Source organism: Sander lucioperca, chromosome 13 (genome assembly GCF_008315115.2).
Source record: "Sander lucioperca isolate FBNREF2018 chromosome 13, SLUC_FBN_1.2, whole genome shotgun sequence".
In the NCBI taxonomy this organism is placed as follows: Eukaryota; Metazoa; Chordata; class Actinopteri; order Perciformes; family Percidae; genus Sander; species Sander lucioperca.
In genome coordinates this window covers 2,828,281-2,856,233 of record NC_050185.1, presented here as the reverse complement: position 1 = coordinate 2,856,233, position 27,953 = coordinate 2,828,281, and the positions used below count along the sequence as shown (strand labels likewise).

Sequence of the window (27,953 nt, the reverse complement as noted above, 5' to 3'; positions counted from 1 at the left end):
ACGATATTGAGTTGCTATTGGATTTAATCTGGACATTACATATTTTATTTTGTCTTATGGCTTGGGCTAACGGTTCAGAGATTGCAAATAGCATGGGAGATAGCGGGCATCCCTGTCTTGAGCCCCGTGCGACAGGGAATGGCTGTGAATGCAGGCCATTGGTTGAGACTATGGCCGTGGGATTCGCATATAAAGTACGTACCATGTCCATGAATTTGGCTCCCAAACCAAGCCTCTCCATTACTTGCCACAAGTAGTTCCACTCTAGGTGGTCAAAAGCCTTTTCCGCGTCCAGTGATAAAACTGCTGCCGTTGTTGGAAGGTTTTTGGCTTCTTCTATTACATGGAATAATCTGCGTATATTGTCTGCAGCGTGACGCTTTGGTATAAACCCTGATTGGTCGGGGTGGACTAGCTTCTCAATAAAGCGTTCTAGGCGTAGTGCCAAGACTTTGGAATAGAGCTTAATATCAGTCCCAATGAGGCTGATGGGCCTGAAGTTTGAGCACTCCATAGGATCTTTTCCCTTTTTGTGTATGACCGAAATTAGTGCAGTGTTGGTTTGTTGATGAAAGGTGCCCCTCTCTAAAGAGGTTAAAGTTTGTAAGATGGTAGGTTCTAGTATGTCAAAGTATCGTAGCAGAAATTCTGATGGAATTCCGTGCAACCCCGGTGGTTTCCCTTTCTTAGCTGTTTTTAACGCTGATTTAAGTTCCTCTAACGTTATAGGTTGACCCAGTTGTTCTGCCGCCTCTGGGTCAAGAAGAGGCAGGTTTAGCTCTTTCAGGAACTTTTGGCACTGTGTCGGATCCGGATTGCAGGAGGATTCATACAACTTTGAACGATAGGATTGGAAAGTGGCGGTGATATCTTTAGGATTCGTTGAGATACCTCTGTCTGTGCGGATGCTGTTGATAGCAGCTCTGGATTTGCTTTGTTTTAATTTCAGAGCAAGCAATTTGCTTGGTTTGCAACCATTAAAATAGTAATTTTTGCACTCTGTGCATTATGAATTCAGCTCTCCTTCTTAGCAACTCATTTGCTCTGCTCGATATGTGACTAAAAGAGTATGTGTAGATTTAGAAAAACACGTCTTTAAAGACTCTCTCTTTTTCTTCAAACTGACCGCAAAGGAAGATGTGAAATCTCTAATAAATCCTTAAGTGGCTTGCCAAATGTACACCGGGTCCGAAACTGAGTCAGTATTGATTCATATAAACTCCACCAGCTTGGCTCTAAACTCTGTATCAAAAGCTGTATTTGAGCGCCCGGATAGCTCAGTTGGTAGAGCGGCCGCCCATATATAGAGGTTAACTCCTCGACGCAGCGGGCTCGACTCCGACCTGCGGCCCTTTGCTGCATGTCATTCCCCCCTCTCTCTCCCCTTTCATGTCTTCTGCTGTCCTATCGAAATAAAGGCTGAAAATGCCCAAAAAATTTACTTAAAAAAAAGAAAAGAAAAAAAAAGCTGTGTTTTGGAGAAGGGAATTGTTAAATTGCCATCTCCTAGATCTTTCTCCTAACATATCACAACGGAATGTAGTTATCAGCGCATTGTGATCAGACAGAATTGCTGGTTCTATTGCTATCGTGTGGAACATTGCCTCAAGCTCACTGGAGCACAAAATATAATCAATGCAGGAGTGGGTGAGGTGACGTGTGGAAAAGAAGGTGTAATCCTTGCTAGTAGGATTGTGCATCCTCCATATGTCTGTAAGATGGTGGGATTCCACAACTGCTTTAAACATGTCCGATATGTGTTTTTGGGCTTTCGTGTGATTGACCTCTGATCTATCCTGGTTTAAATCTAGTACTGCATTCATGTCTCCCCCTATAATTAGTGAATATTCATTGAGAGAGAGCAATTCATTGGTTAGGCGTCGGAAGAAACTTTCCTCATATGTAGTAGGTGCATATACCGAGACAAAGGCTATTTTCCTACTCCTTATCGTGGTACATATATAAGATATCCTGCCTGAAAAGTCTTTACTGCTTTTGTCTACGGTAAGTGCAGATTTCCGTGACAGCAACACGATGGAGCCCTTGGTTTTGGTGTCGTCACCAGATGAGGCAGCAACCTTAAAGTATTTATTTTGTAGACGATTTACATCTCTTTTACGTAAGTGTGACTCTTGTATAAGTGCCACGTCTATGTTTTTAGCTCGTTTGATCGGCCCGTTTAGCCACCTGATGTTAACTGAAAGGATTGAAAGCTCAGCCATCTTCAAAATTGAAACGCATACGTACCCTACTGGATTTTGCTGACAAATCTGTATCAAAGGTTGAACTGTTAGCTCTGAGCAAGGTGTGACAAAAACATAAAAAGTAAAATGAATCCCCTAACTCTCTGAGACCGCAGACCCCCTCCCCTATTTGTAAGATGCATGACCACATCAAACGCAGTTAGCGCAAAACTCCAGCTCAAAACTACACCTCCTGTCTTAAGTCACAGGTTAATTGAAACAGGTCTAGTGAATTCTTATGTTAAACATGAACACTATTATAAACACCAAACTACTATCAAACTATTTCTGGACTAAGCTGTGTGAAAAACAGACCAATCTAGTTGGAGCAATAAGCAGACTATGAGCTGAACAGACGTATCCCTCATGTTCTTTCCGTCTAGCTTAATTGTTAACTGAAAACTGACCAGCCAGCATTTATCATGTATTTTCAGTCTGGTTAAGTGTCCCTTTTAAGCAACTCCACTGTCATTAGGCACAGAAAACACAAGCAACCCAAGTTGACCAATCACAGTTCTTGCAGCCCCCATGTGGTATCTCCATAGTCGCCATAGAGGTCCGTATGAAGAGTGTTGTTTCTGTTTAAGAAAATACTGTCTGCCGATGCATTTAGGTATTAAAAGTTTTAAACGCCCAAATATTAATAGCAGTATTGAATCCGGTATCGGTCGGGCTTTACTTCACACATAGCCACTCTAGGCTATGTGTGAAGGCATCATTCGGGTGTAGGAAGAGTTTTAACTGATCTCAGCTCCAGTTCTTTCTGGGAATGTTTTTACTGACTCTCATCTATGCTGTGCTACAGAATAACAGACCAAGACTAGTGGTTCGCCCTTGCCTTAGTTATTTGCAGATGTAATAGATAAAGTTCTGTTGGCTCCTTGTACACAACGCCTTACACTGTTTGCTTTCACTAATGAGAGGCGATTGCAGGCAGTTGACCATCTTCTGTGCGCAGAAGAAAGTAGCTGCCTGCCTGGCTTCCTTACAGGCCACAGAGGGACGAGCAGCGAGTACATCTGATTTACCATATCGACTGGTAAAATGCTACCATGCCGGGTTTCCGCTCATGAAGCCGAGCTACATAGTAATTAGCCTAGGATCGATGTGGCTGTCCAGCAGCTACACACTTTCACTGAGATTTCTCCATCGCTGAGCTAACAGAGGGAATTCTTTTTGTAAAAGGTTAAAGGTCCAAGTATTATTGAACATCAGGTGCATTACTGTCTCATTACCTCTTTTATGTTTTTGTCTGCCCACATTCTGTCAGACGAATTAGATGAAAAAGATTCTGGCCAGATAAATCACGAGTCATGAGTCTGCAAGTGCTGTTAATCTTTCTTTTCCCAACCCATTGGCCTTGGCTCTGTATTGGATTTGCCACTGGCAGTCTGTGCTGTCCTGAGTGATGGGACTTGTAGCTTAGTACATGTGTGTGTTATCACACACAAACACTCACTTCCTGGGTGAAACTCAAGACCCTTTGGCTATATTTCTTTGTAATCTGAACCATCTCTAATGTGCACGGTGGCATTTCTGTTAAACTAGACTACTGTCAAGAGCCCCTGAAGGAATAGTTTGTCATTTTGGGAATCACAAACAGATGAGGAGATAGATACCACTCTCATATCTGCCAGTCATCTGTTAGCTTAGCTTAACATAAGGATTGGAAACAGCTAGCTTGGCTCAGCAAATTGTCGGCTAGCTGTTTCCCTCGGTTTCCAGTCTTTATGATAAGACACGAGAGTGACATCAATCTTCTCATCTAACTCTCTTCCAGGAAATGAATAAGCATATTTTCTACAAACTATCCCTTTAAACAAAGCACATATTTGCTGACTGTGCTATTGTTGTTGACTGGACAATAGTAGAACGCTGGTGTAGGTCTTATGGTTGTCACCCAGAAATAGGATTAATCATTCACATAAAAGTAAATAACTGTTATTTTTAGGGGTAATAATGGGTCTGTACTGTAATAACTGTAATTACTGTCAGGAATTAGTAATTTCTATTCTCTATTGACACTACTTAGTAAAATCACATATGTCCGTCTATATATCTTTTCTTCTCTTTCCTACTGCTCTGTGGTTACAGGATGTTTTCACAGGCACTAATGTGAGCACTAAATGTCTGAAGATTAAAATGTTATTGTGTGAAATGCCGAAACAAATTTGAAATATTGACTATTGAAATGAAATATTTAAGCATTGTTTTGCTTTACATGGTAATCTGTAGCTCAAATGTGTAGGCTTAAAATGGGCTTTTAGCCACAGCTGCAGATCAGCTGTGATTGTGGAGCTGGCTGACCTGTGAATGCTGTTACCCAGGTGCCCACGGAGTGCGAGACGAGCCCCAGTTTGTGACATCACGCGCAGGAGAGAACGTCATCCTGGGATGCGACGTGTCCCACCCCCTGAACGGCCAGCCCTATGTGGTGGAGTGGTTCAAGTATGGAATGCCCATCCCCTTCTTCATCAACTTCCGCTTCTACCCTCCTCATGTGGACCCGGAATATGCTGGTAAGATGGTGAAAGCAGTCCCTTTCAGACTGCAAGAAGTTGGGTTGGGTATCGTTTTAATGATTCTGATTCCCATTCCGGTCATCTTTTTCGGTTCTTAATGATTCTTGATTCTGATTGTTTGAGGGGTGGGGGGAAAAACAGATCAGTGCTAAATTCACAGAACAAAACATATTTTTAAAACTATTACACAATTAATATTTAAAATTCACTTATATACACATACAGTTTATGAAATCGGTAAATTCATTTCATGCAGTTTGAATTGGTTGCTGTTAGTATTTGGTTGCTGTTAGTATTTGGTTGCTGCGGTCCATGGTGCACGGCTGACTCGTGTGCTCGCAACTCTAATTTATCTCGCCCATACTGCCTAAACAAAACCAAATGCATCGCTTCACGCAGCGTCGTCTAGTCCAGAAAGAGCACCATGTGTAATTGTAGAAGAACAGATAAGCAGAACCAAATTTTTATTTTATTTTTTTCGGGTACTTGGTTCTTGACATTTTTGGAATCACTTCTAATTTGGAACCAAATTTCAGTTCCCAACCCTAGCAAGCAGTGACTTGATACTTGGCTGAAAGGCAACCGTTCCCTGGTCAAATGTCCTGCCTGTGGAATGTGTTGGCTGTGGTCGGATGTGGGCAGAAGTGTGCTCTATTGCACCTGTAACTACACACAACAGTGATGTCACAGTGTACTTACACACCATTGGGTAGGGCTGCCCGATATGAAGAAAATAGAAAGGAAAATATCTGTGTGATTATTTTTACTAATATTGCGATTGCGATATGATTCACGATATTGTAGGGAATGGCCATTTTTGTATCATTATTCTCATTTTCATTGAAAAAGACAAAAGTTAAAAAAAAAGAAATGATTGATTTTTGCGAGGATTTTGTCTGTTGGATACGATATGTAGGCTGGGACGTCTCTGGATCGCCACGATACTTAATTCACAATGTGTTTTGGATAATGCACTAGTCCATATTGCGATTTGGATGAAATTGAGTTTAATTGTGCAGCACCACCCTTGAGTACACGTCTACATCACTGCAGCAAGGTGAGAGGTTAAACCACTGGAGGTCAGCAAGAACACGTTTCAGCTGGTATCGGGTTGCTCTTTAAAGCCCCCCTCCACTGGGAACATGTTTTCCCTACAGTTCCTTCACCGTGCTGTTTGAGTTTCACTGTGCAGAATGATAAATGTGCATACTCCCCACCCCCCTTTTTGTCTCAGTGAAACCAGGGATATTATCCTCAGACTGAGTCAGCTTTTTATTATTATTTTTTATTTGTGAAGATTCTGTGTAACAAAAAGGTGACATATAGAGTAAACAATGCACATACGTAGACAAACATAATTACAGTCACAGACAAAATATTCAACAGTTATGTTAAATGTTGGTGTGATTGAAGAGGCATGGTGTAGATACATGTTTAGTGAATCATAGTTTCTTAGACTGAGTCAGCTGCTGTGCATACATCTTGATTCGTAGAATCACATTTTGCTGTTGGTTTTTCTTCCACTCTCTGTTTTGGTAAACAGGGTTTAAACAAAGACGTTAAACCACAACAGTTCTGTCTTTGATCAGTGATGTGCTTACCAGGATAGACTGTAATACATGTTTTTTACTAACTAATGTAGACAGCTTTAATGAGATGACATTTTTCGTTTGGAGGCAGCAGCTCCTTCCACCTCAGATTATTTATGTGTTGCGCTCAAGGTGAACTTTGCTGGGGAGGTGAGATGGATTTTCCCCTTGCCTGCTTTTGCTTTCCTTCCCTCTGATCATTACATTTCAGAAATAATCCCCCCTTCTGGTATGTGTGTGAGTCAAAGAGCTTTTATCATGCATTCATTAATGTCATAACAAATGAAATGCAAGTATCCCTTGTGTGAGTATGAGCCAGTGCAAGTAGCATCCACAAACATTTTGGATCATCTAAAGAGTTACTTCATTTCCCTTCTGAGCGTTATTTTTTCTTTTATTCACACATCCAAACAACTCTTCTGTGCATGTGCGGTAAAAATAAGAAATCCTAAAAAAGAAAAGGGAAATCCCCACACTGCTCTTGCTGCAGCATCATCATTTATTTAAGAAAACGTTTCGGCCCCTCTGGACTTTGGTCAAGAGTGACTCTTTATGACTCTATACTTTTTTCTCTTCTTTAATAAATGGTGATGCTGCTGCAAGAGCAGTGTGCAGGATGTCCCTTTTCTTCAAGCCTTCTGAGCATTATACCATAATAGCAATTTCAGATCTGCTCCAAAATGTACTGCAAAAATACATTTATAGTGATATATTACTAAGATATGCGTATAAATATAAATATATCCACACATGCGATGATCATGTCATGCAGCTTCTGAATTAGGGTACCTCTTTTGGTCAAACTGAGGTCAGGCACTGGTAAAATAAAATATTTAGTTGTGACGATGTATGACAGGTTTACTCTAATTAGAAACATTATACCATTAACATGGCAGCTACTAATCTCCACATCTGTTTGAAAGGCAGCTGATTGGTTGGCCACCGTCTGCATCGGATACAGGAACATGTTTATTTTTAAAGTGTCCTTTACATCCCACCTGCCTGCTGCAGCAGGAAGAAAAACAGTCTGACATATTAGAAGATTGTGGCAAAAATACAGAAGCTTTGTATAATCTTTCTGCATTCTCACACACTTCTCTCCATCTCCTCAGTCTCCATTGATTAGATCGCTGAGCACAAATACCTGCTGAGTCTCAGAACCGATGGGTTGAGTTACGGAATCCTGACCACAGCAAAAAGAGCAGTAGGTTATGAATGTAATTCACAGTCCCCGAGGACAGCAACAATCACACCATTATGTGGGACAGTTTTCTGTCATGAACCAAACAAAGTCTGTATTGTAGACCTAGAAACAGGACTGAGCCACCAAACTGAGGACATGATCATATCATGATTTAGTTGGTGTTTGTATGCCAGTCCACCTATGAGTTAGACTCATACTGTATAGGGTTGAGGTCCATTAGATTTTATTCAATCCAATATTACATTTTCTTATTGAATCCAAATCCTGTCAGATCCCTGGTAAGAATGTAAATAGGTTCAGCTTTCAACATCTGCAAGTAACTTAAGTCATACATAACTGAAACTCAAATAAACTCAGGTATAATCTGTTATTATGTTTTGTTAGCTGAGAAGCCAGAAACAGGTTTTAGTGGTACTATTACCCTCTTAATGTTCACAACCTGTAGCTACAGTACAACCAAAAAATGTATCTGAATCATTAAAATAACTGCTGCTACTTACTTAACCAACTTAGTCTTATTAAGACGTAAGGCCCTAACAGAAGCACTTGTAGGTAAAGCAAATAAAAAAAATGAAACGTCGTCGATATAGACTAGTTATCAGGTAAACATTGTTTGAGCACTGATCTCCCGCAGAAGAACAGGCTGGGCAGTGTGCATAGCATGCATAGCATGCATAGCATGCATAGCGTGCATAGCGGCGGTGAGTCACCGGCGTTTATCCAGCCAGCGAGATTGAACACGAAGGGCTGGTCCAACTCATTTTCAATCCCACGCCGTCAAATACCGGCTGGTCCTGCATGACCCTGTTAGGGCTCTAATTCGCAATAATGACCAGCTCGCTTTATATAATCCCTTATGGTAGTCATGTTATAAAAAACCACTGCTGACTATCCCCGTAACAATGTGGCCACAATTAAGCACATTGACCAAACACTGTCCAGCCATGTACTAGGTTTCAACCTAGTCTTGTAAAAATCTGGGTCTGAATAAAAAAATTGTGGTTCCTATTGCCGGTAGCTTGGATATTTAAATATGTTGGGTTTGTGCAGGATGTCCCGTTTCGCGTTAGTGACGAATCTCTCTGATCAATCAGTGGTCTGCAGTGTTTGTACTCCACCTTGTAGTATCGGCTATGCTAGCTTGGAACCTTGAACAAGGCGGTAGCAAAAAAAAAGGGACTATCCACAGCCTTTGCTAATGGCAAAAAGCAACAAAAAGGGAAGTCCAGTTAAGTGGAGTCGTGCCATACCATGCAGTGGAAATGCAGCATTATAAAGTGATGTTTCTTTTGCCTTACAAACAATCTTTAGTTGAGCACAGACACCTTCTTTACCACACATTACCCAGACAACAGCCCAAAGTTTCCTTTTAGCCATGTAATGAAGGTTAATTAATACCACTGCAACAATTGTCATTTAAACTGGTGAAAGTGACAGCCATCACAGGCTAAACATGGTGGCGATGCAGGATAAAAAAAGCCTACTAATGTTACCTACATTGCTCTTTCTTATAAAAAGAGGGGAAATAACTTAAACGTTTGAAAAGAGATTTGTTAGCTGAACAAATTTGTGTATTTTGCCATCTGAGGGGCTCGTCCTCAGTTACTCTTCCTCTTAGTTATAGTAAAAATGTTTTTTTGTCAGTCATGCATTGCTGGTTGGTATTAGATTTAAAATGGTGATCTACACTGGTTTTGAGAGAGACAACCTCTGCTTGGTCCTTGTACTGTAAAATTCCTCTTGCTGTGTTTTCAGTCTGATGCGATACATCATTGGCTTTAGCCTTTAGCATTTTGTTGTTTCAAAGTGCACCAGTGAAATATCTGAAGTTCCATAGCCGGATGCAGGCGAATACCAACATCCCACTGTGCTTCAGTGCAACCATGATATTGTATCATGGAAGGAAGTCACAGGTCACAGTCAAAGCTGCTGAGATACATAGAGGCTCATATTGTGCCCTCTTTAGATTGGGAAGATGTCGAGGGTTAATGAGTCGAGCCAACCACAGGGGCATTGTTTCCTAGACATCCGTCTGCCCTTGGTCTCAAACAAGCCATTGTCTTATTTTTTATAGAGAGGAAGAGGGAGAAAACATCCGTGAGAGTACAGACCAAGTATTAAACATTTCCATGAGAGAGTGTAGAGAGGAAGAGATGGACAAAAAGTGATAGCCAGGCAGGAAGAAAGCAATATAAATTGAAGATTAAACGGGAAATGGAGGGACAGAGAAAAAATAAAGAAATAGCAGTGGTCCCAGATTACATTGTTGAATGTCTCCTATCATCATGGACGATCTCCAAGCTAGTCCAGAAGAATGGTGACATTTTAAAATGACTTGCCTAAGCAGACATTCCCTGAAGCTGACAAATCTGCTTTGCCCTTCTTCCAAAGTTATGCAGAATATTTTGGGCTCCGATTCAAATCTAGCTCTCATCTTCTAGAACTGATCTTATGAAACAAATAGAATCAAATCGTTCGGTGGGGTTCATACTTATGAAGGGCAGTTTATAATGAAGTTGAAAATGTGGACCCAAGGGGAGTCCTTTTATGTTATCACAGTTAACGCCAATCACGGGGAGTAAAGCTCGGTGACAGACTGCCATGTGTTGACTGCAGGAAGCTGATAAAAGAGACAAAAAGTGGGGTAGACTGACTGAATAGAACAAGATTGGAGGAACAGCTGGAGTTGTGTTATAATTACTTCAATGAACCAAAGTCCTGACTCCAGACTGCTGCTCCTGCTGCCTGAGGGATACTGTTATTTTCACTTATTACATTATACTATGGACACAGTTCAGGCTGTATATTCCCACTGTGAATTGAACAGGGATTTAAATGAGAATTTTGAGCACCTTAGTAATTCTACATCCTCCACTGTTGCAAACAATCTCTTTTAATTGAATTTTTTTATACTAGCCAATATATCTTCTGGGTTTCAAAGCTGAGATATAATAATGTCTTTCCATTAATATGAGGTTGTGTGTGCAGAAAAGTTGCAGCTTTTATTTTACTCTTTTATAACAAAAATACTCTTTTTGGAATCATTTTGTCCCCCCCAATAATTTTTTATTTAGCTCGTTAAAAATTCTTAAACTTACATTTTTTTCTTCTCCGTCATTGAAAAATCCAGAATCAATGAAAAAGCAGAAATTGTTAATTTCAAAAGTTACGAGTTCAAAAGTCCACTCTTAGTGTGTGTGCACTGGAGGCTTCAAGTTTCCACATCCCACTGATTGGCTTCCAAACTAGTTGTGAGGTCTAGGGGTGACACCAAATAGTCGAATATTCAACGATTGGATCGAAGGAGCCTGATTCGACCGCTAATCTCACTGTCCAATCTTTGCAGAGGCGTAAAGCACGGTTAAGACCAAAGATTCACGACGAGTTCAGTTGAAACAGTGCAACTACTTGCAACGCGCCAGTCTGCAAAGACCTGAAAGTTGCCAGTTTCAACCAGTGCATCGAGTGTATCATCTCCATAGCAACGACTCTTTGTACTTCCGTTTTAACTTCCGACTTTTAGCCCTTTTATTTAGCTGGATATATCATTTGTTGCGTCTAAATATTAATGTGGATAACGTTAGTGATAGTTAGATACTTGCTACAGCTACATTTCTAGTAATGAATCTGCGAAAACAATGTATTATTTCTCAAAACCTTGACCAGCTGACAGTTTGTAACATAGAAATAAAATGGATTATGGATTATTTTATTTCTATAGTTTATAGTTGACTTGACCAGATGACTTCTCTATTGGCTGTTGAAACAGACGGACAGCAATTTGAGGAAAATAACAGATGCCCCAGCCAGGTTTAAGTCCAAAGTCTGGACCCAGAGTTGCTCTATAGTTGTTTAATATTAATTTACAGACTGAAAAACGTGTGTTGCAGAATTGTGCTGTTTTCTAACAGTTTGGACTTGCAGTGAATCAAGAGAGATCACCTGCACTTAACCTTTTCACAGGCATTTTGTATTCATAGTTAGACCGATGTCGTGATGTATCATTATAGGATTGTCTAGCAATATATTGATTATCGCATAATTGCTGTAATGTGATGTTATCTGTATCCTGAGCCATATATCGTGTATCTTATTGTATCATGAGGTACCCTGTGATTCCCACCCCTAGTTAGCATGCTGACTTAAGCTTTTAGCTCAAAGCTGTCCCCAGGTACAGCCTACAGAGCCACTAGTGTGGCCGTACACTTGTATATATGCATAAGAATAATCGTTAATCATAATACATTCACCTTTTTCCTGGCTGACTGTAGGATTGTTGTCCCCTGAAAAATCGGGGCTCCTCCCCAGAGTAATACTGTATGCCTGAGAAATAACTCTGTCAATGAATTGTGTAATTAAAAGATTTAACAGGGAAATAGCACTGCAGGGCTTAAAAACAACGTGCTGACACACTGTCAGTGCTCCACAGGGTATAAAAGAGAAAGTATACACTTAATTGGCCTATTCTATCAATAGATAGTCAATGTCAGTTTTCTGCATGGTTTAGCTTTCCTTAAATAAGGAGGGAATAAAAGTACCATAGCTGCGTGTTAGGCTCCATTTAGGCTTCCTCCTTATTGCCACAGTTTGAAAAGAACGTGCACGGGCTGGGCTGCATGGTGACGACATAACCCATGCTTCACATCTTACTTTATTTTTATTTAACCTTTATTTATTAAGGGAAGGTTCACTGAGAGGAAGCCTCTCTCTTTTGCAGGAACACCCTGATCACATTCACACAGTTGCACACATTCATACCTGGAAACTGTCCAGTACAGATTTTATCCTGCTGGTCTGGGGATTGAACCGGCAACCTCCCAGTCACAAACTCACGTCTCTAACCTTTAGACCACCACTGCCTCTCTATCATCTATAAGGCTGGCACAAGGACTATACTCAGTTCAGCCGGACTAAAGCCATCTGTATGACAGAGTTAGTCCCTTCTTAATGGACTAAATGTTTTACAGTGAGTATTTCTGCTGCCATAATGTAGATGCCACTTTCTGAGAAGTAAAACCTGTATTTTACTATAAAGTAGTATTATCAGGATACTGGAATTTCTAACTTCTATACAGTATTTGAAAAATATTGATATTCTTTACCATTTGGAATACCACAGGGATAATATATAGCCTTTGGCTTTCTTTGTTCATTTGCCTCAAATGCAAAGTATTTAGCAAAACCAGTAAAAGCTTATTTAATAATTTCTTTAGTGAGCTAACGCCATAACAAAAACCCGGAAGTTATTATATTCAACCGGAGAGAATGAGGCGAGTGACGAGAAGAGAGCAGCTATGTGGGCGCTGCAGCGTTGTGTGTCGACTCGCTGTTGGAGAGAAGAGTATTGGAGGAATGAGTATTGAAACTGTTCCTAATATTCAGAATCAAAAGAAGATATTGAGTTTGAAATGAAATTTCTGCGCGTTTCTGGTAATCGTGTTTTATTTCTGCTAATGTTCCAACGCCAGGCTGCGTTCAGACAGGGAAACAGCGATCCAGCAATTTGCTGCAGGGTAGTCCGGTGGTGGGGGGGCATCACAAACGGCCCAATTGTGTGACGTCCTGTTGTGTTCTTTGACGCCCCAATGTAGCACAAGTAGACTTTATATTTCACAATAACTGTTTTCCGTCAGATCGCTATAGATCTCAAAGTTTCCAACCACACTTGAAGGCAGCTTCATTTCACGGGAGAGAGAAAGAAAAGAGAGGAGCGAGACATAGCGAGTGCTTTGTTGTTGCAGGAAACATTCAGCTGTAACACAAACTCCCGGCTTGTGTTTCGTTTTTACCCTCATAGTGTTTTAAAACTTTCTTGTGGCAGCGATGTTTCCTGTTTCCTGTTTTCTGTATGGGACTCTCACAACGCCTCAAATCTTAGCTCAAAACACACTGACGAGTCTGATCTCCTGCATGACTGGCCACCGCAGCGTGACATGGGTTGTGATTCTCCTAAAGTTGAGTCAATCTCAACTTTTCGGCGCAGGCCCACTGCATTTTTTTGCGTGTCCCCCCTTGCGGCAAAGTCTGCCGCAGCCTAAACACACTACCCCCATTCAAATTGAATGCAAAGACCTGCGTTTTTCGCCAGACTATCGGATGGCCGACGCAGGTAGTGTGAATGAGGCCTAAAAGAGGTCTTCTCATCAGTAGTTAATGTTGAGGAGTCTTTAACTAGCAGATCGAATAAAGCAAGTTAGATGGCCACTGTTCTGACTAGCTACAACTGACACACACTTTTCTGTCTCCTGCAATTACTGCAGTTTAGTGGCCTCTAATGGCCAAGACATTTGTGCTGTCTCCTGTTTATAAGTTTCCTGTGAATAAAGTTTTAATTGGAATGCACCATTTTGTTGGTAAACCATATTGGAGAAGGTTATGTCCACCTCCATCCTCTGCTTCCTTTGACAAATGACACCCTGGCAACCCTTAGACATGTTTCTGAACACAGAAAGTCTTTGTGGCATTATATGGTACAGGAAACATCACAAAGCTAAAGGATGAGACCACCACCAAAACCAACAATGAATTGTTCATACTAACAAGAAGAGATGGGGCTTAATGGCATTTTATTAAATCTGAATCCAGATCCAAATCCGCTCATCGAATGTAAATCCTTTCAAATCTCTTATTGAATCTTTTTAGGTAGTTTGTTTGGTGGGGGATAAAGACATCTCACTGCAAAGTTCTTGCTTTAACATGATGTACGGGACTTGGTATTCTGCCATAAGCCGTGAATATCCTCTCTCAAGTATTACATTTGGCAGTTGTTTGGTTGACTTTGCAAAGTATACATGGAATGTTTAGGTTAAGGCTGTCCCCCATGTTCAGTCAGTCAGTCAGTATTAGGGCTGCATGATATATTGTTTCATCGACATTGCGATGTGCGCATGTGCAATAGTCACATCGCAGGTCGTGTAATGTAAATGCTACACTACAACTTTTTTGCTGCTTGATACAAAAGGAAAACTTGCACTGTTCTCATTATACATGTCTAATGTTGGGTTTGCTGTGGGAAATGAGGCTGTCCTGTGTGTGTGTGTGTGTGTGTGTGTGTGTGTGTGTGTGTGTGTGTGTGTGTGTGTGTGTGTGTGTGTGTGTGTGTGTGTGTGTGCTTTTCCACGGGTAGTGAAGCTACAGTAGTCAGTGTTTTGTTTGCTGCAAAGAAGAAATATAGCTCCTGTTTAATGCATCGTTATCACGATGTCTCCCGACCATTCCCAGACTGAAAGCTAGTTACCAGCTAAAGCTAATTGAGTTAGCCTAAATAAACCAGGGGTCTGTCCCAACTACGGTTTGAAGCTGGAAACATGGCACTAATCTACAAGAGAAGTCTGTGTCTGATATAACATAGTTTACTCTGATTCAAGGGTTCTTGGATACATGGAGTTTGTTGCTAGTGCGTAACATGTAGGCTCTGCATGCACAGCCAACCACCAATCACAATCAATGTTGATCAATTAATCAATCAACCAAAGCAGGCCCCGCTAGTCGACCACAACCTGAAAATGAGCGAGGAACAGGAGGGGAGCAACATGCATGCATTATTAATACCATTGTCTTCAGAATGGAATGATAGTAGAGTATTATATGAATACGACATCTGTATTTCTTTGCAGATGCCTGTAGTGTCAGTAAGAGGTAGGGTTGGGTACCGAAACCCGGTGCTAATACGGCACCGGTGCCTAAACGACCGGTATCTACCGGACTGAATTGCAACGCAGATTTCGGTGCCTCACTGAAATGCCTTCTGCGCTGCTCTCTGATGTTAGAGGCAACAGGAGCATCGCTGCACGTGACTCTAGTTAGCACTTCACTTGACAGCAGGTAACGTTAGCCTACCGATAGCTAGCAGCATGTAGCTGTATTTCACTGTAGAGGATTCCAACAGCGGGACGTTAAGCAGTGTGCAGCTGCCGTTGTCAGAAAAACAACACAGACGTGGTGCCTTCACTTGACACTAGTAAGCCTTGTCGTGCATTCAAAGTTAATGTAAAATACCCTTTTTTAAGTATTGGTTAAGGTACCATTTAGGCACTGGCACCGTTTTAAAAGTATTGTTTTAAAAAACCCAAATGATACCCAACCCTAGTAAGATGCTAAAGAGACTATCTAAGAGTGATGGTGAATGAAACAGAGAAATCTGGGTATTTTACAAACTTTGAACCAGATCCAAATTGGAACTGGCTATTTGAACGCATCCCTGATAACATGTATTGAGTGTGTATCAAAGCCTGACATATCCTGTTCCCGGTGATATCTTTTTTCCCATAGGCTGTCAGACAAATGCTAACTTACTGATGTGAAAACAAGAGTAAAACCTGCATTCATATACTTCAAAAATACTTAAGACTATAGCTGTCAGAGGTGTGAAATGTATCCACACACAGAGCAAACGGAGAGCACCACTGATGGTGTTTTGACTCAACAGTGGAGATTTATTTTCGTTGATAATTGAGTAGGATGTGACCCCAGAGGACACAGAGCATGGAGGCCATGTCAGCAACTGGTGGTAAATGTAAAATACATCATTACCGGGGTTGTGGTATATAATATTGTTTGACCTTCTGTGTGAGCAGGGCTTGCAGTATCTATTCTGTTTCCTGTTTAAAGATATTTAAAAAACAGTCAGAATGTTAAAGCATAACTCTCACCAAAATGCAACCTAGGGTCTTTTTTTGAATGTACCCGAGTCAAACTTTCGTTTAAAAACAAAATTAGGACGCCTATTTTTTAATTAGTCAAAAATAGTCGATCTCCGAATTCGAATGAACGGACTCCATAGGAGCAAATGTCATTCTTATATGAGGCTCCTTTTTCAACTACAAGGTCAATATTGTTTTTCACTAACGACAAAACAACGAATTATCCGTGCATTTATATGGAACTAAGCTTTAGGAGCTTTCCATCTTTACTCTCCTCCCTCGACTATTTTTGACTGGCGAGATGGTAGCGACTGGAAAACCAACAGCTAAAGTGAGTTGTTCAAAACCTTTCTTTTTAGTAAACTCTGGGTACACAAACAATGTTGTCAGTGCTTTCGTTAAGGTGTAGAGCCCCTGGTCATACTTGGAGCAAAGTCTCATGTTGTGTCGAGCCTTCTTAGTGTTTTAAAAATGTTGATTTTGATGCGATCATAGTAGTGCCCCTAGCACTCCCATTCAAAAGGCCATTTCACCGAAAAACAAGAATATGGTAAGTCTTAAAAGTGGTGCTTCCGTCCTAATTATGCTTTTAAACAAATGTTTGACTCGGGTACATTCACAAAAACACCCTAGGTTGCATTTTTGGCGAGCGTTACGCTTTGAATAGCATTGACTCAGTTGTATTCTAAGTGCTTATTAAAAGCTACTCGATTTTACCTGGTGATCCCAAAAATCGTGTAGCAGATTGTTTAGACATCTGCTTTTAAGTGACAGTTTGTCAACCGTTTAATTGGCAGGATGAGTCTTTGTTTTGTACATAAACGAAGTAATGCAAGCACAAGGACTGATGATAAAGAGGATTGTGTTTCTTCTAAGGAATGTGAACGAATACAGATACATTTTGGATATGTAATATTTCTTTTTCCCAGGGGTTGCTGAATAGACTGTATAAGTGAAGCCAAAACATGTGGATCGCCCCCTGGTGGCTGGCTGCAGTATAGGTAGTAAACCCCGCCCCCTCTACGTTAACGGATGGGACATAAGCCAAACTAAAAACGTCAATCACATTTTCTCCGAAGATGGTTTCTGTCTTTTTAGGTCGTTCTGATCCCGCTGATGTTTGGTTGAGGTTTTTATTAATTATTGATGCCATAAAAATGGGTTGAAACGTCATGATTGACAGCTGTGATTGACTCGAGCGGGTGTATGGGCAGGATGGGATCACTACTGGCTCCAAAATTACAAGACGGTGTCTGTCTGTCTGCAACAGATTTTTGTTTCCGCAATAGTGTCACAACTGTGCAAGATACAGTCAGGAAACTCTACAGTTCTGTATTTGAGGATCACACCAGCCGCAACAGTGGCTGGTGTGATCTTGCCATCGCAAGATGGTCTCTAGTCATCAACATCTTAATTTACATAAACGTTCACCGGGTAATTCGGAGATTAGCGTGGGCAAAGCAAGGGCCATATGTGAAAATGAAGCACCACTACGCTGTCATATTACCATAAGTGAGAGTCAGAATAGCACCCTGTGTTTATACACACTGCATGATTTCCTGTTTGTTAACTTCTATGCTTGAATATATCAAGTCCAAAAAGGACATCCACTTCTGTTTGGACAGATTGTTTACCCTCAGACAAAGAGAGATGGAATCAAAGGGCAGGTACACAGTGGTGGATAGTGGAGGATACATAGAGACTATATACAGTTTATTAATGGCTGTGTCTGTTCTAATTCATATTGGGTTTTTTTTCATTTTATACCGTGTTGTATTGCCTTGTTGTATATTTTTCTGTTTTTCCGTTGTGTCTTGTTTTATGCTAAGTTATGTGTTGTACTTTGTCTTGTTTTCTGTCTCTGTGACGCGGTATGCTAAGTTTTGTTTTGCTTGTGTTTCTTTGTTTTTTTGTATTTTAAAAAGCCTTTTTTAACATCGAAGGCAGGGGACTACAGATGAAAAATAGCCTTTTGGCTAAATCTGGCTTTTTTAACCCATGGGAAATCATGTGTTTTATTAAATTGCGCTGTCCCCTTCCATAAATAAACTAAACTGAAACTGAACTGATTAAATACATAGTTCACACTCAATAAGTAACATGGAGTCTCTTTCTCAGTTCTTTCCAGTCGGCCAAGAGAGGAGACCGACATGGTTGGAAGCTGGACAAATATGATCTGATATATATAAATAGGCTAACCAGGCCACACATACTCAGACACACACACAAATACAGGCTAGGGGACAAACATCACTTTGACTGTCATACCTTAACTCAGTGAGGCAGCCGCCAGTGCAGCTGATATATTTACCTGGGCTGTCATGCTGCAGAGGGGATTTAGGAAGGCAAACAAAATTAGTCAGGAATACCCACAAAGTGAAGAGGATAGGGCAGAGTGAGGGGATTAATGAGGGATAGCCAGGCTTTGATAATGCTGACGTTTTGAGCCGGCCTGTGCTCCATGAAAGCCCTTTGTTTAGCCCTTATTGCCAGTCGCCATCTGCTATGATCCAGTTGCCAGATTGCCCGGAGCAACATCATCAATCCCCCTTCTCTCAGCTTTTGATCTGTAAAAGTAAAATGCAGCTATTCCTGACTCTGTACTTGCCAAGTCAAAAGCTGATATCTGTTCTGATGGATTGTGACTGCTGTGTATCCCTGAGGCTTCTCTGTTGTCATGTTGGCCACTTCCCACTCCTCAAAGGAAGTAATGACCTGTCCTTGCCTCAGTGCATCTCCAAAATAGACTGCCACACACATGGAGATGAGGACATCTCAGCCGCACTGAGGCTTAAGTGACAGATTTTGCTGCGTATGTACACAACTGCGTTGGGTATCCTACTTTGATGTTGTTGCAGCATTGACTCTGTTTGGAAACAGGTCTGAACTGTGATGTTACCCTGAGACACCTACACTAACACACTCTGTGATCCCTGCACATTTATATCTGAACCATTCAAAGGTTGATGTTCTCTTTAAAATTCATCTGGCGTTTCTCTTCCCTCTCCTCTTTATTCATTCACCTCTCACCTGTTTCTTCCTTCCCTTCATTTCCCCTCATTAAATTCAATCCACCCGTCCTTTCTCACCTCTCTGTGTCTCTTTCTGCTGACACCTCATCTCCGTCTCTCTGCACTAGGCCGGGCCAGTCTGCACGGCAAGTCCTCCCTGCGGATAGAGAACGTGCGTTCAGACGACCAAGGCTGGTATGAGTGTAAGGTGCTGATGCTGGAGCAGCAGTATAACACCTTCCACAACGGCAGCTGGGTGCATCTAACCGTCAACGGTAAGCACAGTTAGCATGCTTTATTCATACGGTTCAAAATAAAACATCAGACTTATATAGGTGTACATATGGGGACTGATATATTATTGCACAGGTAGGTATATTGATTATTAGGGTTATTAATATTAGCAGCTGTGGTGTCAGCTAGCAAAGATGGGCTCCAGTGTAAGACATTTTAAAGACCCTTCTCACCTTGAGATATGCACACAATCAATGCAAACACACACAGTATGACTGGGATTTTATAGGTCAACTCAGTACCATTTGCACAAGGATATGGACTTGGATAAACTTAGATAAACTACTGTGATACTGTAAATAAGCCAGTATGAATCTGTAATATATATATATATATATATATATATATATATATATATATATATATATATATATATATAAGGGCTGTCAGCATAAATGCATTAATCGCGATGCGATTAAGGGCCGACGCAACGCGATGAATTTTTTTTAATCGCATGCCGGCATTTATTAATTTATTTTACACTTCACTCTGCTTTGCGTCGTGCCTAACAGGCTACTATTTTGACCATTTGCAGCACCACTTATCATCAAGCTGCCACTTCCTCGTAACACATCCTGCTGCTGCAGGCTGCAGGCATGATGGAGAAAGACAGCAGCAATGACTCTGAATGGAGCTTTTTATTTTCCAAAACTCCCGGACAGCTCGTAGACAAGTCGAAAGCCATATGCACATTGTGTAAAGCTGAATTAAAATATCACCGAAGCACGTCAAGCTTGAGCTACCACCTATGGAGCTAAGCATATAGTTCAGTTAAAGTGATGCTGCCGTTAGCATGCTACTTGCCGACCTGTGGATGAAACCAAATCCCAAAAGAATTACTACAGCTCTTGCGAAACGGGTGGCAACTAACTGCAGACCTGTCAGCATCGTAGAAGACTCGAGTCTTAAAGACGTACTACGGTTGACCTGTCTCGTTGCCGTCGAGGGGGACAGTAGTTTACGGCACGCATACACAGCCTGTACGACATGGAGAAAGCAGCCCAACTGGAACTGCTGCAAGGTGCTGCCAATGCTGTCTCATTAACCGGTGATCACTGGACGTCAGTGAGTAATCAACATCATTTAGGAACACTATATTGACTCTGGTAAGGATAGGGATTTTTAGTTTTTTAGTTAGGTACTTGGTAAGGGTGCTCCGATTGATCGGGAACCGATCGTTATCGGCCGATAAAGGCTTTAAATAGTTTGATCGGTGGTCTCCATAAAGGCCGATCAGATAGGCCGATCAGATGACGCACTACTCGTGAGAAAATGTTCTATACCCAGCTAAGTTACACACTAACCAGATTTTGTCAAAGAATGCTGTTGCTAAGTAACATTGCACAATGCTTATAGGAATCGCGTTACGTTACTGCTAATGAATCCCTAACATTTCCGGATTTTGCTGCTTCATAATAAAAACATTCAAATACGAAAATAACGGAGGACTTTTATTGTGAAGAACTTACAGGAAATGAAACCGTTCACAGCCGGGGCTTTGACCAGTCGAGTAGCTAGTTTTCAGCGCTAGTCCGGGACGCCGCCGTGTAACTAGCTAGCTAGCTAGCTGAGCTGAGGTACAGACGAAAGGAAAATTATGTGTTAAAAAATGTGGCGACATATCCCCGGTGTTAAGAGGCCCGCCGCGGAGTCAGCAGTAGCTATGGATGTACAAGCTGTTGAGGGCGAATTAAAAAAAAGAGAAGGTACTTTTCAAACAAGTGGCGCATTGACAAAACGTACAGCGAAAGACCGTGCAAAACATTTCAGACCATCCTGCCAACCTGTTTACATTTTAACGTCAATGTAGACTGTAACGATGTTTAAGTCGCTTGAAAGCTGCTGCCGTTTTAAATCTGTTGGCTCTCTGCTGCTCAGTTCTACCCCGCGACTGACCACACACACACACACACACACACACACACACACACACGGTGGATGCAGGAAAAACCGGAGATGAGACGTACAGGATGACCTAAATTGAGGACAGCTACACTTAATACATCCATGAGCTACACTCGTTATTGTAAAATCAATGATAAGTTAAAGTCCAATAAGTCCTTTATCAAACCGTATGAATGTGTGTCCCAGGCCAGGATAGGACATTAACTTACAATGTAAAGATCAACAAGCTACTGACACATAATAAATACATTATATTAATAAAATATGTATTAATAATAAAACATAATTTAATAAAGCAATTCAAAATATGATAGTGCACTCTCTTTTATAAATTTGAATTCTGGAAAAAGTGGCTGGTAAAAAATGTAAGTGGCCCCACCCTGCTCAGAACACACTAAAGACACACTGAAGAACACACTGACAGTTTTTTAGTAATTTATTCCGAGTAAGTCTTTAGCTATATGTTAAGCTCTAAGCTGTTTAAGGTGTGTTTCTAACAGAGGAAGTGGAATGTTGAACGTTTCCTGTCAGTAAAAGTAAACCGTTGACAATTCACAATACATTATCTTCTGTTAATTTTAATACTTATGCATTGTTGTTAAGAATATTAAAATTAATATATGATAAATATATGACATGATAAATAGAAGGTTTCAAATAGACCCGGTGATCGGTGATCGGCACTGGTCGACACGGCTCACAGCAATCGGTGATCGGTGATCGGCCCCAAAAATCCTGATCGGAGCACCCTTAGTACTTGGAGGAATTGTGCAATAATGACAGATTCACACATTTTTCTTTTGTTTACAGTAAATAAATAATTACAAATCTTAAAATCAAGTTCATAAAGTAACTTTCTTTGCATTCATTTGATTCCCAATCAAGATCCACTGGTAAGAATTGCTTTTGATTGTTAATATGTACTTAAAAACTGTTCTGAAATGCAAAATAATAGAATTTTAATCATGTGATAAAATATGTGATTAATCGCGATTAACTATAGAACTTCAGCGATTAATCACGATTAAAAAAATTAATCGTTTGACAGCCCTAATATATATATACATATGTACATAGGTTTTATGTTTTTTGTTGATGTTTTCTCATGGCATGAGTGGTGTGTGAGCTTACAGGATTTTAGCACTATATATTAGAGCCCGACCGATAAAGGATTTTTAAGGCTGATATCGCTACAAATATTCCAATATTCCGTTATATCGGGCGATATATATATTTTTTTAAATATCCAGAAACGCGTAACAAAACAAACAGATTTCATTAATTATTTGTAGTTATTTATGAGTCCTCACTAAAATAATATGATAATGCAGTTTAAAAATAAACTTGTTTGTTTTATTGTCACAACAGAAGATCAAAATATATTAAAGTTCTGATAAATAAAATGTATAAAAATACAAACTTAAGATATGAAAGTTAAAGGGTTAAACACGAGCGTTGCTAACAGGGAGGTTGTAGAGCGCCCTCTGGTGGACAAACTATGCAACGCCAACACTCAGAACATGGTTGAAGGGGGTTTCGTCTTTTTTCCGGGTTTTTATTTTTTAAATGTTCATTTATCAGCCATTATAAATGCTGATACCGATAGTTTGGAAAATGCCTAATATCAGCCCGCCGATATATCGGTCGGGCTCTATATATGATAAATGTTCAAATCAGAAATTGTGAGGCTAATGTTAAAATTATTGAAATATTATAATGAATGTTAATTTAAGGCTAATCATTTCTCCATAGGGCTGGTTTTTTTTCCCAACACACTGTTAATTCTGCTCGTCAAAGATTGTTTGTGTGGGAGGACGCTCCATTCTGCAACACCACAATTGGGAGTGTTTCTGTAGTCCCATCAAATCCAACAGAGAGAAATGTCTTCTCTTTATCTTTCAGGAATCAGAATCAGAATCAGAAAGGGCTTTATTGCCAAGTACGTTGCACATACGAGGAATTTGTCATGGTGTTGTTGGAGCATGTCACACATACAAATATAAGAAGGATAAAAAGATATAAACAATATAAGTATAAACATATACACACAGTACGTATTAATAACGATAAAATAAATTTAAATAAATAGTAAAATAAGTTAAACAGTAGTGAAAAGGGACGCTACAGCAGAGTAGGTAGAGTGGCATGAGGAGCCAGAGGTGGGGTGTGGAGAGAGTCAGGATGGATTCCGAGCCTTGTTTAGAAGGCTAGTGGCGGAGGGGAAAAAACTGTTTATGTGGCGTGAGGTTTTGGTCCTAATGGACCTCATCCTCCTGCCAGAGGGGAGTGGCTCAAAGAGCTTGTGTCCGGGGTGGGAGGGGTCAGCCACAATCTTTCCAGCACGCTTCAGAGTCCTGGTGGCGTATAGGTCTTGGAGCGGCGGCAGATTGCAGCCAATCACCTTCTCAGCTCACCGAATGACACGCTGCAGCCTGCCCTTGTCCTTGGCAGTGGCAGCAGCGTACCAGATGGTGATGGAGGATGTGAGGATGGACTCAATGATGGCTGTGTAGAAGTGCACCATCATTGTCTTTGGCAGGTTGAATTTCTTCAGCTGCCGCAGGAAGTACATCCTCTGTTGTGCTTTCTTGACGAGGGAGCTGATGTTCAGCTCCCACTTGAGGTCCTGGGAGATGGTAGTTCCCAGGAAGCGGAAAGACTCCACAGTGTCAATTGTGGAGCCACAGAGGGTGATGGGGGCAGGTGAGGCTGGGTTCTTTCTGAAGTCCACAACCATCTCCACTGTCTTTGGAGGTGATGCACAGTGGCTGTAGCTGTAGGGAGGTGTCGTGGGGGATGGTGTCAGAACTGTCCTTTTGTCTTTCAAATCGACAGTAGAACTCGTTCAGGTCGTTGGCTAGGTGTCGGTCATTGAAGGAGTGGGGGGTTTTAGGCTTGAAGTTGGTGATCTGCCTAAGTCCTTTCCAGACAGTCGCAGAGTCATTAGCTGAGAACTGGCGTTGGAGCTTCTCAGAGTACCGATGTTTAGCCTCCTTCACTGCCTTGCTAAATTTGTACTTTGACTCTTTAAATCTGTCTTTGTCCCCACTCCTGAACGCCTCTTCCTTAGCCAGCCTTAACCTTCTGAGTTTGGCTGTGAACCAGGGTTTGTCATTGTTGTAACTCACCCTGGTGCTTGATGGAACACAGCAGTCCTCACAGAAGCTGATGTATGACGTCACAGCCTCTGTGTACTCATCCAGTCTGTGGGTAGCAGTCCTGAACACATCCCAGTCAGTACAATCCAAACACGACTGGAGATCCTCCACAGCTACACTGGTCCACTTCCTTGATGTCCTCGCTACAGGTTTGCAGAGCTTTAGTTTCTGCCTGTAGGCGGGGATCAGGTGGACCATGACATGGTCAGAGTGCCCCAGTGCAGCACGGGGGACGGCGTGATAAGCATCCCTGACTGTGGTGTAACAGTGATCCAGAATGTTCTCCTCTCTGGTCGGGCATTTAATATGTTGACTATATTTAGGGAGTTCATGAGTGAGGTTCCCTTTATTAAAGTCACCAAGGACAATAACTAGGGAGTCCGGGTTGGTCCGCTCCACACACAGTATCTGGTCGGCAAGCATGCGCTGCACGTTGGCCTGCGGTGAGATGTAAACACCGACCAGAATGAATGAATGGAACTCACGGGGTGAATAAAAAGGCTTACAGTTTATGGTGAAATACTCCAGGTCAGGAGAACAATACTGCTGGATCACTGTCACGTCGTTGCACCAACCGCTGTTGATGTAGAAACAGATTCCTCCACCTTTAGTTTTGCCGGAGAGAGCCGTGTCTCTGTCCGCTCTGAAAAGCTGGAAGCCTGCCAGCTGCAGCGCAGAGTCCGGTATTAATCCACAGAGCCACGTCTCCGTGAAGCACAAAACAGCAGATGAAGAAAAGTCCCTGTTTCCCCCCAACAGCAGTTGTAATTCCTCCACTTTGTTGGGCAGAGAGCGCACGTTAGAGAGGAATATTCCAGGTAACGGTGTGCGTGATCCTCGCTGGCGGAGACGCACCAGCGCACCGGCCCGTTTCCCTCTCCTCCGGCGTTTCTCTGCGTGAGCAAAGGTGAGCGCACCTTTGACCAGAATGTCCAAAATTTCCAGTGAAGGGAGAAGAAAAGTGGGAAATAAGTCTGATGGTGTTGTTGCCCTGAAGTTCACGAGCTCTTCACTTGTGAATGAGATACGGGTACCATCGCAAGAAACAGAATTAAAACACAAAACAAAACAAAACAGAGCGCTCCAACACACCGTGTCGCCATTCTGCGGCGCCATCTTGAGTGTATCAAGTATCCATCATAACAGGAGATGCATTCTCCAGTTAATCTTTCATTCATAATACAGTGTATCAATCATTTTAGTTTTAGTATTTTAACATAATATATTTGAACTAGGACCTTGAGCATTTGGATCAAGTAGCTCGTAAAAACAAGGTGTGTCAGATTGAGTAGCTACAGCTTAATTCCAGTGCGTCAGGTACATATATAAGCAACATTTTAAGTACATAAAAGTATCGTATAGGACTTGTCATCGGCAGATACCTGATATTAAAGGACTCGAAAAAACAAGATCTAACTATTACACTTTTTATCACAGTTATGGCTGCAACCAACAAATATTTGGTTGGTTCAAACCCCAAATATGGGTCCAAAACCCAACTATATTGAGTTTATAGTGATATGAAACATAGAGCATGCAGCAAATCCTCACATTTGAGGGGCTTGAACCAGCAAATACTTGGGAGTTTTTGCTTCACTAAAATGACCAAAATTCTTGACCAAAATAAAACTAAAATAATTTTCTTCTGGGCATGAATGTCACATTTTCTAACAGTGGTCAGCTGGGTGGAGCTACTGTCCAGTGACCCACAGGGTCAAAGTTTAGGTCCCCATAGTAACAACTCCAAAGTATCCCTGGCTGATTATCGCTCACTGTTTGTGGTGTCTCACTGGCCTCATGGTGGCGGTGTCATTACTCGGAAGATTGACAAAGGTGACCCTGAGCAAAACATTGCACCCCCCTGGAGAGAGGAGCACCAGACAAACACCTGAGTATAAAATAAGTAACCTACTCATGGGACTCTAACACAGAAACAATTATTCTTGCCTTCTCTTGATAGCTCAAGCATTCATCGAGACACTTAATCAGACAGCATATGATGATGCTAGTTGCTGTGGTAACAGACGGAGCACACACACACACACACACACACACACACACACACACACACACACACACACACACACACATATGGTCACTGCACATTAGCATAGTTTCATCAGTGTTGCTCTTGTTCTGTTTGACTTCACCTTGCCTCTTCTCTCCCTCCCAGAAGTGTTTAACGGCCTCAGGCTTCCTCCTTGGCCTCTTTTCTCTTTCGGTCTTCATGTCTATCACTCCTTCTGCTGTCCTTTAGTGTCTTGTTGCCACTTCAGACATGAGCCACGGCACTCCTATCAGTTGTAATAGTCAGACAGTCAGTGGTGTACAGTGCACAGCTGACAAGGTCAACTTTGGTCAGAGATGTGCCAAAAAGGGAATGATTTTTTGATGTTGTCTCTGATGAGACGAAAATGAGACCGGAGTTTGTCGGTCTATGACTTCAAGTCTGTGTATTTAGAGATATCAAACCAAGAAGCATTGTCACTGTCTTAAATAATGAAGTAATGGAAGTTGTATTGTATTTAGACATTCCAAAATGCTAAATCTACTGTACTTTTGGGCTTGTGGAGTCAACAAATCAAAAACTGCAGGATCACATTATGAGTCCAGGTGTGAAACATGATCCCACTACAAGGCTTCACAAATTGGATGTACTGTATATCTTACTGTAATCAGTGGGTCCTCCCTGATGATTTTGTTGAATAGGAGATGTGTCTAAGTGAGGGGCTAAATCAGACATTCTCTATTCAATTTGTGGCGTGTTTAGGGTTTCAGTTTTTCACTAAGAAGAAAAAGACAAAGCTAGATGTCAGTGTAGGAGTGGGTGGGAGGTCAATATGAGAACCAACTTACAGTGTACTGTACCAATAAAACTGAAAGGTAGCGTGATTTAAAAACAGTAGTATAACATGGTATGTGTTGTGAAACTGCCCACTGAGAAAAGATGGTTGCACCCTGTTAGTTTATAAAAAAACCAGGCAGACGAAGGCTCCTCTTTGCTGATCAGTGATCTGAATATTGTATCCAACATTTAAGTTATATATTATCAAATGCACAACAATTACTGGTGAAATGCTCGGTGAAACAGCAGTGAAGCGGAGTCAGGGTCAGGGGGACCGGGGCTTCCCTGCCGCTTTACTGCTTGCTGATGTCATCCACATGCAGCCCGACAGGAGAGAACCCCCCACCTCTGCTTGGCTGGCAGGTAGAAGCAGTTAAGTCCGGATGTCCAGTCTTCCATGGCAGCGGTGGTGTGTTCTGCACCGTGACAGATGTGTACAGAATCCAATAGTCTGTGGCTGTGGAAGTCATGGTGGAGTCACCAGAGCATAGTGCATCAAAGATATGCTTCTAAATGTTTTGGTCATATAAAATATCAAAG

The 27,953-nt window shown here is 41.5% G+C and overlaps 1 protein-coding gene across 5 annotated transcripts in view; it reads left to right on the top strand.

The window, feature by feature from the left end:
* The window catches only part of igsf9bb (immunoglobulin superfamily, member 9Bb), a 136,206-nt gene that overhangs the window by 28,563 nt on the left and 79,690 nt on the right, over window positions 1-27,953 (top strand). For all 5 annotated transcript variants that reach the window (XM_031310960.2, XM_036008880.1, XM_031310959.2 and 2 more), the window contains exons 2-3: window positions 4,571-4,762; window positions 19,340-19,486. In XM_031310960.2, the coding sequence (XP_031166820.1) occupies window positions 4,571-4,762; window positions 19,340-19,486 (339 nt within the window). The remainder of the gene's footprint in view (window positions 1-4,570; window positions 4,763-19,339; window positions 19,487-27,953) is intronic.